The sequence below is a fragment of the Protopterus annectens genome, chromosome 9.part0 (assembly GCF_019279795.1).
Source record: "Protopterus annectens isolate FY-2018-M chromosome 9.part0, PAN1.0, whole genome shotgun sequence".
Taxonomy (NCBI): Eukaryota; Metazoa; Chordata; order Ceratodontiformes; family Protopteridae; genus Protopterus; species Protopterus annectens.
Window position 1 is genome coordinate 1112164580 of NC_056743.1, and position 17731 is coordinate 1112182310.

The window sequence follows — 17731 nt, forward strand, 5'->3', positions numbered from 1 at the left end:
AAGCAGAGAAGCACAACATGGCCCTCAAAATTCTAGATACTAAAATTAACCTCTTGGACAAGAAACAGATTTTTAATGCCTGCTGATTTGTCACCATGGAACCCATGCAATAATCACTACTACTATAATCTAATTAGAGGACTGCCACTTCTTATCAGAAGGCAACCTGTGGCTATTCTTACAAGATACCCATTACTTCTGCTCCATTAGTGCATACCCCTACCACTAAAACCTCAGTCACATTTTAGATATGGTCAAACTGCAGTCCTGCTGTGCTTTAAGTTAGTTTTAAATCACCTTTGTGCAGAAATTCTGTGAGAAGCAATGAGGAAACGAAATGCAAGTCTTGTTTCCAGACTTTTTTGTTATCACAATATCGCCACTACATCATGGGTATTCATGCAGATATACTTTTTAGTACCCCAAGATACCACTTTGAGCTTCAGGAAAAAGTTACTTCAAAGTAATAATCACACCATCCACGGTATTAAAAAAATCCCCTGCCTTTTTCTCTAAGTTTAAGATGTGCATACTTTAAATAAAAATGCATAGTTTAATAAAATGGCCAACACCTTAATAGAGAAATTCCACATGTAAAGTAATCGATAAAATCAGATAATTGAAGACTGCATCAACCACATTTTCCCAGACATCCTGGGCCTCTAATAATTCCATTACCTCTTCTCAATATAATGATAAACAGCCCTCATGACAGATGTCTCTCTAGTTTTGTCTACACTTTCCACTTCTCCCTATCAGTCATCCATGCAGGGAGTTCTAGGAAAACCATTGAAAGCACACAACATATGGAAAAAGTGTGGTACAGCACTACCCCCACCTGCTCTCAACATGTCTGATCTATGGGTAAACAGTGATGTCAAGCTTTTCACCACCAAATAAAATCAAAACAGAACCATAAAACAGGATTTAAGACTTCAAACACGTACCACTTCACTGTGGCTACCCTTCCATATAGCTGTGCAAACAGGCTGGCCCCTAATGAGAAAGCAAGCCCTCTGGCATAGTATACCAGAGCATGCTCTCTAATTTGCTCTAATCACAAATAAGTCACTCATGATTCAGTGATCTGCCCCCTTTAACCTGGTTTTAGAAAAACAAAGTAAACACCTGCAGTCTGAAGTATCAACGTAATCATTCAAGTCCCCCCACCCCTCTAATTAAGAACCGCATGATGCCAAAGTGACTTGTAGCTTAGTCAACACACAGCTGAGCATCTGTCCAGCTACAGATGCTCATCCCCTGGGGGGTGGTACAGGTGTTTTTGTAGGAAAGCCATCTTCAGATAAAAAAACAAGAATGTTTCTTACATCAATCAGCTTCCTCCCCTGAAACAGCAATAAAGCATCAAGCTTAATATTAATTTTGGCTGTTTGATATGACTGCCATGAGCTCTAATTTATAAGCATTACTGTACTATCATCCAAGATGCTAATTTCTACACAACAGCAGAGACTCACTCTGCCAAAAGTTCAACACAACTGAGCTGCTGGGAGCGAGCTCTTACAGAGGGGTGCAAAAGTTCCCCCCTTAATGGATACTGTACTTCAGTAACGATTTGTAACATGTTCTTCAATATCCATTCAAATATCCTCTGAGAAAGAATGTCTGCTACACACCTCCTGTACTACAGATAAAAAAGGCTTAGTCCATTAATTATGAGAACTTTTTATTAAGTAACAAAAATAAGAAAAAAGGAACTGGTCCAGCAGGCAACAAATGTAAAAAAAAAAAAAAAAAAAAAAGACACATACTAGTTAGACTAGTCTTTCATTTCTTTTCACTATCACCATAAATGATACCAACAAGCAATATACAGGCTACATCTGTTATGCAGTCACTCAAAGGTGAAAGGTCACATCCCATGTGATAACCACATCTCAGAGTATTCTTCCAATATCCTCATCAAGTGCAATTCTGTAAGAGTTTTAGTCATAATTTGGTATTGTATCACAAATAAAACTGTCTCACAACAAGCAGCTCTTCAGCTTAGTTCTTGCACAGAATGCCTTTGTGTTGAGGCCACATATCCTCTCTATACTCTAATATGGGTTTTCACCGGGTGCTCTGGTTTCATCCCATAACCCAAAGGCAAACCAAAAGTTCTCCAAATTGCCTGTAGGTACTGGTGCCATGTGCATGTGGATGCATGTTTCGAGAGGAGTTGAACAGTGTTCATGATTAACTCAATTTCACTACCTTGCACCCAAAAAGTGCAGGGATAAGTTTTGGCTCCCCCCTGTGACCTCTTCACTGGATTAAGCAGGTTACAGAAGAACAAAAGAAAGCTTTTTGAGTCCTTATAGACAAATATTTCCACATACAAACACATGAACCCAGACAAAGTCAGTGCGGTCATTTACTTAAAAAGACATGCCCAAAGGAATACATGAAAGCTCCCTTTTAATGTCCTCTGTCAGGGGCTGCATCCTTGATCCTTTATGCCATTTGATGACTGAGCCTGAGGTGGCCAAATGTGCTCCAGCATCCTCAGCAAGCGTTGTTTGTGTCTTTAGCTAAGCAAGCTTACAGTCTGATGAAAAAGCCAAGGAGGGTGGCCTAGCACATGCAACAATAGTATCACAGTGGTATTTAACAGCACAGAGTGACTCTACGGACAGTCTATAACAGTCTAGAAAGGTGCACATTAGAGAATGTTTCTGGGACCTCCTTGAGAATATCCACCCATGGTTTAATCGATTTCATGTCTTCTTAATGTTGAAGCATGTGCATTTGGCAATTAATGATCCCATGCTTAAAGTGGCAGAGATGCAGACTTTTAACACTACTTTTTCATTAGGACAATATCAGGACTGTTTGTCAAAAGTCTGCTGCTTGTCATTATACAAGTATCTCTGTCTCTCTCATAAATGAAACAATGCAATGAGTCAAATGTATAGTATTTGCTGCTATTCTTCAACTAACATTAGCATCTATAGACCTTGTAATTCTTGCAAAAAAATGGCAAACATTCTCTACATTTACAACAATTCATGAATTTCTTTTTAAGGGCTGCAGCTTTTTCTATTACTCTCTTCAAGGAAGGTTAGATATGATAATATACTCGAACGCATGTAGCATAATGCACTCGAGCTTCATTTTTCTCCTGCAGACAGATGTTGAACGTATTGACTAACACCTGAAAGAGAGTAAGGCAGGGTGGAACTGAGCAACTTATGCCAGATCTTCCATGATGGTCCCAAGCCTGCAGACTATTTTGGGGGCAAACATAGGTTTGCACATTCACAATGGTCTTAGGACAGAGGATGCAGGCTTGGCAATCACAAGGCAGTGCTGTAGCTCCTAGGAAGTACAGAAGTATGCAAGCTCCAAGGGGAGACTAACATGCAGTTGCAAGTGCCCATGTCAGTAAAAAGGGTAGAACTGGGCATATCCAAGAAGAGACCTCAATGGCTGCTTACATGAAGGCTTAGGTGACTCTCTCACCCAATTGGTGAAGAACCTATTGATAGTGAAACCTGACAGTTAGTAGGCAGAGAGGTAAAAAAATCCTTGTAGCAAGAGAGTTAAGGGGACTGAATACTATTGCAGCTCACTTTGCTTAGTGTTTTTAAATATAGAAAGCAAAAGTTAGTAACTTCTGCAGAAGCATTTCAAGTTCTACAAGTACTTCTTCCCTTCTGACGCAATGCAGTGATTACATGGCCAATAAAACTCTGCAGGGATGATCAAGCCTCTTTCTGGTATGTATTAAGACTGGGACATCTCCAGAAGCTGTACTACATGACACCTAAACCAACACAAGCTAAACCATCAGCATTAAAGCTACACATATGTTGCAGCTAAATGTCAACACTCCTTGAATTTTTGTTCAGTGCCTGTTGTCCAAAAACACAACTCTTGTCCAGAAACATAACCCCCTCCAACTTGAACTTAAGTTCAGTGTTTATTCTTACAAGGGTGCTACAGTGTAAGCACTGACATCTTAGCTTGAGGGTCTTAGGTTTGTTTGTGATCTCCATTTACTGTTTTTGCAAGCTGATGTTCTTTCTGTGCCCATGTGGCTTTTGTCAAATTGTTTCCTCGCACCTCCCAAAAACTCTCATTTAACTGCTTGCTCTAACTTCCCTTTGCATATAGCCTTTGTGCTCGTTGTTGCCCCTACTGTGTGGTCATGACAAATTAAATAAAATGGTCTTGTAAACTTTTATTATTTGATAATTGGTAAACAAAACTTTGTGCAAAAGTTATGCTTTAAAAAATAGCATGGAACAAAATTCCACCATTCTAATGGAAAATATGTTAATGTTGTAGCACAAAACCTGCAAGACAAATTTGCAGAATGTTCATAAATATTTACTAAACAGTGCTTATTTTGTCTGCCAAGCTAAATCAAGGCATTCAAATATATTAAGTCAAGCATAAAGCCACAATGTGCTTGTTGATCATGAGGTTGGAAAAAAAAAAAAAAAAAAAAAAACACGATACAGCTGCATACAAAATGTACAAGGACTGCTGAGAATTAGTTTCATGTCACAGTGGACTCTTCTTAGAAGATCAATACCTTATTTTATAACCAGTCGTCTGCAGAGTCTCAGGAGACCCTTAGAAAATTTAGATACACTCCAACAACACAGCACAACAGCAAGCAGAAAATGTCATTTGGTTCTACTTCTTCCGTGGTGTACATTTCATATCCTATTTTCCAACAAGCAAACACAATAAAAAAAAAACAGTACTTGGTTCAAAGTTTGATCAACAAAATTCACTGTTCATCTGCAGAGCAAATACCATATCCAATTTGCCTTTTTGCTGTATGCTTTTCACAGTTTTGCTGTACGGGTTGCAGTTACTAGTGTAAGATTTGACAATAAAAAAAAAATAAATAAATACTACTTTTCACCACCTGCTACATTTCAGTTTAAAAAACAGCTTGATTTTCTGTGTGTATGCGCGCACTCCCCCATTCCAGCCTGCCACTAACAGTCTCACTATATTATTGACCACCACATCCTCTCCTCCCCTGGTATCTTCATGGCTCCCAACTGGACAATCCTGGACATATTCCCTCACCAAGCAAAGGACAGTACTTCTGTTTGGAGCTGAAGTGATGGCAAAATTTCTAAATCCAAGGGAGCAGGTTCCCAGAAAGACAGCCATGGATAATTTTTGGGGCCATAATTCTGCAACACACTTAGAATCACGATCTAGGAGGAGCAACATGCAATGACATGTTAATCACTTCCCTTTACTGAACTCCTGTGCTATAAGATGTCTGGTCTCTATCAGAGGGTACACAAGCAGCTGCTACCCCCAAACTTCTCCTACTGGGTTAGAAAGCCAGCCATCTGTCAATTTCACTCTATTCCCCCACCTAGATCTGGTATTACTAGCAACCTAAGCCTATTTCTGAACTGGTGGCACAAACATAAGTCCTGCTTTGCCAGAATGGTGACTTACCTTTGTTTTATTTCTGCAGCCTTATCGGATATATTTCACACTTTTGAGCAAACAGATGAAACATCAATGTCTGCAATGTTGATGCACAAATGTAGACAAAACATTAGCAGACTGTTGTCCAAGCTCTGAGAATTAATTTCTCAGCAAGCAAAACAAAAAACAAGGGTTTCTGTAGGTAGGCAAGCCCCTCCCCAAAACACCTACTAGGTGGAGGGATGCACTCCCCACACCGTCTGCTAATTATACGAATCAACTCCTACAGCACACAATCCCTGGGGAAATAATTGTGTGGACTATTAAGCATTATATATACATTTATATATGTATATATATATATATATATATATATATATGTATTCATATTCAAGGAGTGTGTTTGCACACTCCACATCCATTCCTACCTTCTTAGGCCAAGCAAGCAAGAAAAAATGATGTTAAACAATGCAAAGTACAGTACAGAAAAGAAATCCATTTATTTTTTGAGAAATGAGTATGACATCTTTTGGAAATCTAAGAACAACATGCATGCAAGAGGCACAATTTAATGGAAAACAAAATGTAGAACTATGACGTTATCGTACACTTGTCTAGACAGAATCATACAGCAGGTGTGGTGAAGTCAAAGTCACTGTGCTATCTTTGGGGCTCAGCATTAAACAGTATGTACTTCCACATAAAATAATCAAGCAACAAACAGGAAGCTTCATTGTTCATCTTCAGTACAGGGAAAACGCTTAAATTCGAAGTAGAAGGAAAATCTGTGTAAGGAACATCCAAGTGCTTCCCCTATCAATTTTCCAGGTACCTCAGAACACGCACTTCCTACTTTTCCTGAAAGATGTATTAATACAAGCGTTTGTCCAAGCTGCATGTTGCAATGACTTGCAAATGTCTTGCGCTACTACATTTCAAATTCTTAGGCACTCCCTTTGTAGGAAAGTGTGTGGCACATCTGCCACACAAATTTCAGGAATGCAAAATAAAGTTAGAGGAAAGATGCAATTAATCTCCATTGTGTAGTTAAAAGCTACACATCACACATTATGCGTATAGTTCAAAGACATGTTTTTTTCACTACGAGACATTTTTTACATTAAAAAAACAGGAGTTTATGAGTTTTATATGTATGTGCCAATGTTTTTGAAGTGTTGTTAAAGATAATGTTAAATTCTTTACAGCATTACACTACAAGACCTGTAATAAAACGTATTTTTTACGGTGCCAAGGAAAAAACAAAGCACTGGATGAGTAAGGTGCATTTGTTGGTTAAAAAGTGGGGAAACTTAAGTATGTTGTCCATGAATATACAAAAGGTATGCCTATATCAGTCACAGATGGCAACCATTTTTGGGGAAATACAAGCAGAAAAATCTCTAGGACATCATCCAGGTTCAGTTTCTTCCACAAATGTTCATAGGCTGATACTAGGCTATCTGTCCTAGGGCATTTATAAGCCTAGCCAGAGTGTGTTTGGCTTTCGCCACCCTTTCAGATTAGTTGACTGTGCCTCTGTATAGGTCACAGAAGATAGCCCTTTTAAGGTTAGTTTACTGTGCCTCTGTCTAGTAGGGACACAGAAGAGATCCCAGGGGTAAACCTACGATCTCCCATCCACTCGTCAAGATTTCTCTTGAAGAGGGTCATTGAGGGGCTCTGCCTAACATGGATTGGCATTTTGTTCCAGAGTGAGGGGAGCCTCTGGCATATGAATCTGTCCCTCCAGCATTTCTGTGCTGAGGTTTAAGCCCCTGGAGCATGTAGCTCTAAGGGATTTGGATTTCCTGAGGTGGCGCATGTCCGTTAATTCTAGGTTGGACATGGCTTTATACGTCAGGCACAGATCGCCTCTGAGTAGGCAGTAAGCAACCGAGTAGAGTTGGAGTTTCTTTAGCATAACTGCGTAGGGCATCTGTTTGAGTCCCTTGATCCTCTTGAAGTACTTTTGGGGCCTTTCCAGTTGCTGCAGGTGTTGAGTAAGGTACATCCCAAATGGGGCAGTGTATTCAATTATGGGCCTGATGAGTGATGAGTACAAGGGCACAATGACCTCTCTTGATCTAGATGTGAACCTTTTTGTGATAAGGTGGGCTATATAGAAGGTCTTTCTAACCACTCTGGCAATGTGATTGTCAAAGGAGAGATTGCTATCTACTTGGGTCCCCAAACCCTAATTACTTCTTCCGTACTTAATGGATTACCACCTATGTGGTAATTTGTGGGCACTTTTTGGCATTTAGCTTTAGGCCATGGCTCTGGCACCAGTTATCAGTCTCTGTGAGACCCTTTTGAAGGATGCTTGTGTCAGTCGGCGAGTCAGTTATGGCACCCAGTTTGCAGTCATCTGCGATCTTGGTCAGCCATAGTCCTCCCATGTTAGCCTGTACCTCAGAGAAATATATACCGAACAAGAGAGGTCCCAAGACTGAGCCTTGTGGGATGCCACTTGTAAGTGGTTTAGAGTATGACATGGCACCTGCAATTCTGACCATGTGGGTTCTATCCCTGAGCCAGCTTGCAACCCATCTTGTGACACAGGGGTTGATATTTAAGCTGGTGAACTTATTTATGATGCCTGAGTGGGGTATTGTGTCAAAGGGTTTTGCGAGGTCCAAGTAGGCTATGTGGACTACCTTCCCTTCATCTATGGCCTTGGTGACGGTTTCAAAGACGTCGAACAGGTTCAAGAGGCAAGATCTGCCCTTAAAGCCGAATTGGGTAGAATCCAGTGTTTGGAGGTTCCCAATGTCTTTGTTTAGGAGTTCCATGATGATACGCTCCATAGCTTTGCCGACCAGGCTAGTCGGGCTTAAAGGGCGATAGCTTCCGGGGTCCATTGTGGCACCACCTTTGTGGAGTGGGACCACTATTGCTATACACCATTCCTTGGGTACATATCCTGTAGTAAGGCTGAGATTGAACAGTGACTTTATGTGAGGGTTCAGTTCTTCTTGGAGCTTGTGTAAGATGCAGCCCGGAACACCGTCCGGTCCCACTGATGCTGTGTTTTTTGCTTTGGAGAGGGCAGCTCTCACACCTGTGCATCTGTGATGTCAGGGAGGCTACACTCTAGTTGGGATAGACATTTGCTCTTTTGGGGGGAAAGGAGGAGGGGTTTGCACTGAACCTGTCTACCAGGATGTTGGGAATGTCTGTGGGTTCAGTGTATTTTTTGTCATTTTGCACCAACTCAGAGCATATTTGGGAGTTGCCACCCCGGTTCCTGACATAACTAAAGAAGGCCTTGTGATTATCTTTAGCGTAGTGTGCAATTTTTCTTTCGAAGCTGGCCTTGGATGATTTTATAAAGGATCGTAGTTTCTTGCTAGTACTGATCAGAGATGCTTTCCCTTTTTGGGATTTTGCTCTATCATTTAGTAGCTTCCTCCTTCTGTTGTATAGCTTATTTATGGCTGGGGTCCACCAGACAGGTCTCCTGCCTTTGGAGGAGTGAGTTTTGGTTTTATTTGGGATAGTACAATCCATGCATTCCTGTAGGTATCCATAGAATGCGTTTGTAAAGGATTCTGTGGTTTAGGCCGTATTTTCCACTGGCCCGGGGGCTTTGAAGGATTCCACCTTGGTTTTGAGAAGTGTGAAGTTTGCTTTTGAGAAGTTCTTCACCGTGGTTTCCTTGGCTGGGGGTGGGGATGGGATATGGATGTCCAGTGAGATTAATTTATGTTCAGATCTTACCAATGAGGGGTATACCTCTGGTATGGAACATAGAGTCCCCCATGTTGGTGATGATCAGGTCGAATATATTTTCCCCTCTTGTGGGAGTCGTGACCAGTTGTTCCATAGCATTTGACTTTATAAATTCTAGGAACCGTTGGGCGAGGGTGTTGGGGCTTGAGTAGTGCTCCCAGTCTATGTTTGGGTAGTTGAAGTCACCCAATATAATGGTGTTTGGAGAGACCTTCATATTCTCCAGTGTTCTCAGGAAAGCCGAGTGGGGTTCCTGAGTTTGGGAGGGTGGTCTGTAGCAGGCTATAAACTGAAAGGCAGTTTTGCCCACTGTTAGTTGCACACGGATGGTCTCCGATGTTTCGTGCAGTGCCACTAACCTGAAGGTGTGGGTATCTTTGATGAATATTGGATACTCCCCCCTTCTTTTGTGGTTCGGTCCGAGTTTTGGGGCCGAAAAGCATGGTATGAGGTATAACCTGGTAGTGCTGGGGTGCTCTCGGGAGCCTTGAACCAGGTTTCTGTTACTGCACAGATATCGATATTCTCCATAATGATAACAGCCTTGAGTGTGTACATCTTGAGGTTTAGACTTCTGGCGTTGAGCAGCATTACCCTTAGTTTCTTTTTCCTTGTGTTGTCTATGGAGGTGGGTTTGTTTTTTGAGCCTTGCCTAAAAAAGGTACTATGGGGGTGGCAAGAGCCTTAGCCAGTATTCAAAAGCCCAGGGGTGACAGGTGCAAGCTGTCCCTAGCAAAGCAACGTGGCTTGTTGAGCATATCATCCCAGGCCAACAGACACTGGATCCACTTTGAATTACACCAATACTTTAGCCAATTGTTAAAATTGATCATTTTGTCTTTATACTGTGGCATCATTCTTGGTGAGGGTAAGATGCTACTAAAGGTCAGGGTCATACCGGCCTGGGCTACATGATCAGAGAGCTCCTCTAGGTCTCTTTTCATGTAGTCCAGGGAGGTACGTCTCAGGTCATTCACACCAGCATGGACAATGATGGAGTCATATTTGTACTTGCTTTGGAGTGACCCGAGTGCTTGTGTTATGTGGCGGATCCTGGCACCTGACAGGCAGCTTACAGTGACCTTCTCCTTGTTCAGCCTGGTGAGTGGGATGTCTGTGTCTGACAATAGCGTCACCTACTGCAAGTGAATTAGGTGTGTTGTTTAGCCTTAAGGGCTGTGACGGTGTGGCACACTGACTTTGTGAATTATGTGATACGTGGGTATTGTTGTGGGGTAATGGTTGCTTGGATGTCTGCTTTGGAGGTCTCTGCTGCTTGGGCAGATTTTTATTTAGAGCCTCAGAGTATGTTTTTGTGTGTTTGTTTTGCTGTTGCGATAGGTCTATGTGAGACTGGATTTGTGGTGTGTGTGTGTGGTTACCTTCTCCTCCTGACTGACTGCGTCAGTACTGGGTTGAGAGAGCTCAGCCTCCAGTTTGGCTATATAGTTGCATCTCTCATATATTTGAGCTTGTTTGGAGGAGTAGAGGGTGGTCTGTGTACATAAGGCAGTTGTAACATTACCTCAAGATTCCCAGATTCACCAGCTGGACTGGAGAGTAAACCCGAAACTGACTTTTGGACATGGCAGAATAGTATAAGGAACTACTTTTTGACTGATCATAAAGAACCAATAGGGAGCCAAGTACTTAAAGGGAGTATAAGAGGGTGTAGTGCTTTAGTTTATTAATGCTTACTTATAAGATTACTTATACGAGCAAGTGCAGGGCTTTAGAATGAAAATAGAGTGCTTACTTTGAGATTTAGAACAGTTCTAAGGGAAAAAGTGAAGAGCAGACTTTGTAGAGCCGGGAATAGTTTAAACCCGTTTAAGTGGCGCTGCGCTATGCGCAAAATCACGCAAAACCGTGCAAATGCGGGTTTTAAAGCAGGGAAACTGAAAGAGATAGGAATTGACCCAAAATGGCCAATAAGCTGCTAGTTTCAGGGCTAAGACCACTCCTCCAGAGACACATAGGCTGCTCAAAGCTCCCCACTCTCGATGGTGAGCAGAGAAGCTTCCTCCTATTCAGGTAAGGATATGGGCAATACAGGAAACTATACCACAGTCCGGAATTCAGCAAAACCTGAAATCTGGACTAATCTAGTTCAGCGAAGGCGGGAAAAGAGAATATATATATATTTTTGTTTTTTTCAGGAAACAGCAGAAAAACACAAAGAAAACACTGTAAATGCTATAAACAGGCTAGCGCACTTTAGTGTGTGTAGCCTAAAACAGTTATACAATACAAAAACGACAAACTGATATAAAACAAGTGCAAAAACTGCAAAAAGCAGAAGGCAAATGCAATTTAAACTTTTTAAAGCACAGATCAGTCAGAAATTTGCTTTTTAGGCGGGAAAAGGCAGTCTGAGCAAAAAACAGAGAAATAAATACTTAAATCTGGAAAAGTCTCTCTGGGGTCGCTCTGTTGCCTGTATCACTCTGCAGGACACCACGAGGAGCTGTGTGGAGTTGTAATACAATAACTAACTTTTTAAATGACAGATTCGCTAAAAAAAACTGGCGTTTTAGGCGGAATTAGTTAAGACAGCAAGAAAAGCAGAAAAATGATACTTAATCACTCCAAAGTCACTCTTTTGTCTCTCTGCTGCTGTAGACTCTGAACACCTGGAAGGCACTTGCTGAGCGGAGTACAAGCGTAAAAACTGTGCAAATGAGGTTTTTATAGCAGGGAAGTGAAAGAGATAGAAATTAGCCCAAAATGGCCAATAAACTACTAACTTCTGGACTGAAACTACTCCTCCAGGGACAGATAGCCTGCTCAAACCTCCCCTCTCTCACAGGTGAACAGAGAAACTTCCTTCTATCCAAGTAAGGTAATGGCAACACAGAAACTTGTAACACAGCCCTGTATTCAGCAATAACCTGAAAACTGGACTATACTAGTTCAGAAAGGCGGGAAACAAGTATATATATTTTTTTCAGAAAATAGAGCAGATGCAATCAAAATTAGCACAAAAAGGTCAATAAACTACTAACTTCTGGGCTGAAACCACTCCTCCAGGGACAGATAAGCCTGCTCAAAGCTCCCCTCTCTCACAGGTGAACAGAGAAACTTCCTTCTATCCAAGTAAGGTATGGCAACACAGAAACTTGTAACACAGCCCTGGATTCAGCAAAAACATGAAAACTGGACTATACTAGTTCAGAGAGGTGAGAAACAAGTATACATACATACATACACACATATATATAGATATATATATATATATATATATATAATACATATATATATATATATATATATATATATATAGATATAGATATATATTTCCAGAAAATAGAGCAGATACAATCAAAACAACACTTTACCAAATTAATCAGTTAAAAATCTTAAAACTGAGCCCTGTTCCAGCAGTCTTCCATCAGACAAGTTGCAACTGCACAGTTCTGCCACTAGGGTACAGAGAAACCTTCTCCAAAAAAAGATGGTCTGGATCAGTGCACAAGTTATACAAACAAATCTAGATCCAGCCGGCCTGAATCTAGTCTATGTTACAGCAAACAAGGCGTAACAATTTCAGAAAGGAACAGTTCAAGTAAGCATGGGCAATAAGCCTTTAACCGGAAATTCCCAGCTCAGAAGGGCAGAATCTAGCCTCTCCTTCCACAAGAGTGCAGACCACAAACCTTAATGTAAAATAACTGGCCTGAAGCCCAAGTCCTTAACCCAGAACTAATACACTTTTAGAATAACAGACACTGAGCCTTCACAATCAGCAGTTCCCAACTTAGAAAGATGTACGCTACCTGTCCTGCCACAACAGTGCAGTCCACAAACCTTCTTAATGTAAAACAACTGGTTTGAAGCCCAAGTGCTTAAACCAAGGGCCTTAGAATAACAGCTGCAATTTATTCAGGCTACTAACAAGCAGTAATAAAGGCAGCATAATAAATTCAATTGAGTACTTTTAAGAAGAGGCAAAATAAGGTAATAAAGTAGGAAGAAACACAAATACAGTAAGGCAGATGAAGTGCAAAATTTTTATTTTTTTTTTTGAGACTGAGGAAACAGAGCAGATTAAGATACTATAGGGGAATGCCCTTCCCAAGTGCTCTCTCTGTACACCACAGAGGAGATGGGACTGGTAGAAGTATCCAAAATCAAAATATGATCTCACTGTACTCAGTTGAGTGAGAAAATGAGAAGGGTCCAGGAGGAGTGTGCAAAAAGAGATTTACAGCAGGGGCGGGCAATTCCAAAGCCACCAAGATTAACACCACAACAAGAAACAGGGTGGGGAACGAACTGCAGAGAGACAGAAACACAATATTTACTGAATCAAAGACACAATATTTACTGACTCAAATCTTAAATAAGTTCAGAAAAATATACTTAAATCAGCTTGTGTCCAGTTGATATATGCAGACAAGTCTCTGTAGCCAGCAACTAGATTTAAATGTAAAGCAATTTGTCAATGCCTTTAAAGGCAGAAATGAAGTGAAACAGCAAGCAGCAGCACAAAGCATGTCACTTCTACCCTCTCAAACAAAAAAAAAATCCTTGGCAAATGCAGAATCTGTCAGCAATTCACTTACTCCTTTTGATACAATCTTCTAAAAGGAGAGCTCTCTACCTCATTCCAAGCCCTACTGTAAATGGTTTTAACTTGTATGCCTTCCTGAAATATAACATTTCTGTAGGCTATAAAAATTTCAGAAAATATTAAATATTTTCAATCCAAACATTATATTTACGTCTAACAAGGTGGACTCAAAAGAGCAGCAGTTGGTATTATGTTTAAAGTTACCAGAAAGCTTCTTAAAAACTAGCACAAAGAAAGGAATGTGAGCCAACATGTATGTGCTGCTATGTATGTAGAGAGACTGATTACAAGATTCCTGTATTTTATCAATGCAGACTTCCTTGCCCAATATGCTGCATTCCCATCCAGGAGAGAGGACCATCTTGATTAGTCCTTAACAACCACTCTCCTTGTACACCCTCAAATGTCATTAGCATCATGCTTAAATCTAAACAATTAAACAGTAGTATTAGCATTCACCCTTAAAACAAGTCATGACATCCCAACAAACCTCATGTTTCAGAATTTCTCCAAAAAAAAACCCAACATGTTAAAGAATTTCTCCAAAACCGCTTACTGTAGGTCAATATTCTTTATGAACATAATTGACACAATCCTCTAAACAACCCCACTTCCTGGTGCTACTGCAAACTAAAAATTCTACTTCCCTTATGGACAGATGCATTGAAGAGGTTGCTGTCATCAGTGATAGTGCAGTAAATTTGAATGTAAACCGCTACGATGCAATTCTCATATTAATAAACTGCACAAGAAAAATAAGCTAACTACTTATAAGAAACCTCAAGCTCTCAACACTCAAGGATCTAAAATTATGTAAAAACATATGCTTAGGGAATGCAAAGCCAATTTGCAGAATTGACATCTATACTAAAGGAAACTTGGGTGCAATACCCAGCTACACACAGAACTCGTCTCCAATGGTACATCCCACTTCAATCCTGAAAGCTTTCCAAATATCCTCACAAAAATTAATCTCCACATCCACACTTGCACTACACAGGCTACTGTCCTTCCCAGTTTCCCATTATACCACTTCCTGTAGGAATCACAATGTATCAGGTTCCATCATTCCTTTCTGAAATCAAAAATACCAGTTACATAGGTCTTTATAACATTCTGTTAGTAAGAATTAAGCAGCACTGAGCCCTTCCCCTCAACCTTGTCTATCAATCTCCATTTCCTCTGATTATCTTTTTTTTTTATTTTAGATTTGTTGACCGGGTTTGTCCGAATTAACTAAGTAGCCCTTTTTCAGCAATGGCCCAGGGAGAAAAGCTCCATATGTTCTACAGATTGATAAGTAAACAATCAACAACTGGTTTACAAAAAATATTCAGATTAAAAAACAAGGATTTACTATAGTAAACTAATCATTATGTCTGTCAGATTTAGAATCCTACATCATTCAGAAGGACTAACAATAGTTTTATCACCAGACGTAAAATCTTACATTATGCAGATAAGAATTATGTAATGCTGTTAATCTTACATTATGCAGATAAGAATTATGTAATGTTGTTCCAGAAGCATAAAGATTTCAATGCCTGTCTTAGTAAGAAAGTAAATTTGCATTTTCTTGACCAGATTAAGAGAAACTTAAAAACATACTGAAGGATTTCTGGACACCAAATTATACCTAGATGACACTACAAATAGGAGACATACTGCTGGGATAAGATTAACTTCATACTTTTCCTGACAGATGTTCTGCTAGTGCCCACATTAACAGCTTTTACAATGGCCTCAAAACACACAGCACGAAATAAATGCATTTCAATTAACTTTCTGCTATGCATTAATGCAGTGAAAACCAGAAGCAACAACTGCCAACCTATAACAAACTGTTTTTATTTCCCATGTCGAAAGTAATCTAATATCAAACGTTTACTAACCAGCATTTCTTCTTCAGAGTGCTCTTCGTGCTCTTCATGGGCATCTCGTTTCTGAACATGGTGGTCGACTTGGGAGCGAAGAGTTGGAGTATCTGCTGTTGGACGGTGACTTGTCTGGGGGGAAAAAAAAAAGCACATTGTAAGGGTGTAAAATTTTGGTTCATGTTGCAACCATTATTCAACTATCTCTTCAGTGATCTTTCTGAGGAAGAGAAGTCTGAACTCTGTCTAAAAGCAAAATTTTTTATAGCCAATGATAATACACAGCATTAACAACCAAACACCAGAAAACAGAGAATATGAATCCTACTGCTGTAAGCAAGTAACAGCCCTATTACATCTTGTGGGCAAGATAGAGCCATAAGTTTGACCATTAAACCACTCAGTATTTGGGACACATTTATAATCAAACCCTACTCATGAGGCTCTTCAAAGACCTTTTTATTAATTTCTGCAGCATGATATCAGATATTACTGGGCATGCCTCCCTTCGTTGAACAAATCATCATACAGTAGACCACCAGCTGGAATACGGCTCACTGCTCTGCCACAGTACATTTGTAATTGGTGCTAGCAATCCAACAAGTCTATCCAGCACTTGATACAAATGGCAGAACTTGCATCACTTCATGTGGCATGCAGTTTCACAGTCCAACATCAAATACAACCCTAAATGGTACCCATAGTCCAAATCAATTTGTAGTGTGTTCATATACAAATGCAGTGACTTTAGCAGCAATAACCCACATGAAAAAAATCTACATGTTAGAAGATTTTCATACTGGGTATGACAGATATAATGTACTTCACAGATACTGGCCCGACAAATTCTGGTTTTTAAAAATGCAACACATGCATTTTGAGCTTTCTGCTCAAAAATTCTGTACAATAGTGTGAGGACACAAATGTGCACTAAACAGTTAAAATAGCGGGTTCTCCACTTTATAGGACCATGCATCTAAGACACACATCTGTTCTGCATTTTGAGCAGTTAATTTCTGTTGAATGAGTTAGTTCCATTAGACTACATTTTATTTTTGGGCAGGTCTGAAGTGGTGTCCATATGATTCAGCCCCTTTACACCAATACAGTATTTGCACTTATATATGAATCAAATTATTGGTGAGGACAGAACCAACAGCTTTCTTCCTAGCATCAAAGCCAAGTGAGCTGCTTGATAAATCAGTGGCACTGCAGGCTTTGCATTGATGAAAAAGTACAGCTGAAGTCTACATGGGGCCACTTAACATGTTCACATCTACCTGGGGCCACTTAACATGTTCACATATACCTGGGGCCACTTAACATGTTCTCCAAGTCTACCTAGGGCGACAACATATTCTCGGACAAGTTAAAGCGAACACTGTAGTTTAACTGGAGCTTGCAGAAGTGTCACTAGAACATATTCGGCTCACCCACATTTTACTTCACATACAGCAGGATGTACATGGTGAGGCTAAAACCTGGCTAAAACAATAAGCATCACTAAATCAAGAACCCCTTTTTCAGTTTCATGTATACATTCCCTGAAAGCACCCAATCATGCCTTTGTGAAACTCACTGATTAACCTGCCTGATGAACATGACTAGCTCATTTACACAGTGGGAAGCAGGACTGCACGTGCAGCAACTTAAACTTAATCAAGTACTCTGTACAGAATTTATTTCTTTATGCTAGATTTGGAGAACAGAAAGTGGTATAATACAATGCAAGTATTTCAGCTTCATGAAATGCCATCCAGTGGTATGGAAAATTGTGCATGTTAGAGGCTAGTTCATTTTGGAGACACAAGACAATTTGTTGGATCTGCCAGTGATGTTAAGTCTAAAGTGTTAGGACATTTATGTACTGCTGGGGGGGGGGGGGGGGGGAGAGACAGTACTGCTGCAATAGATAAAGAAATGAACGTCCATAAGAGTGGTGTACTGCTTCAGCAGGCTGAATTATATAAAAATAGAGATTTTAAGGTAATTGGGGCAATCTTTTTTGAGGGGATTTAATTATACAGTGAAGAAAGTTAATGGGTTGCAGGCAGTACAAAGGCAGACTGACAATGGAAATGCATTGAATCAGACCAGCTGGAGTTTTGCCATACATGAATTCTCCAGATACTGCCCCCCT

At 40.3% G+C, this 17731-nt stretch overlaps 1 protein-coding gene across 1 annotated transcript in view; it reads right to left on the reverse strand.

The window, feature by feature from the left end:
- The window catches only part of ITGA5 (integrin subunit alpha 5), an 805866-nt gene that overhangs the window by 39165 nt on the left and 748970 nt on the right, over positions 1-17731 (reverse strand). The window contains exon 26 of the mRNA XM_044083969.1: positions 15610-15723. Coding sequence (XP_043939904.1) covers positions 15610-15723 — 114 coding nt within the window. The remainder of the gene's footprint in view (positions 1-15609; positions 15724-17731) is intronic.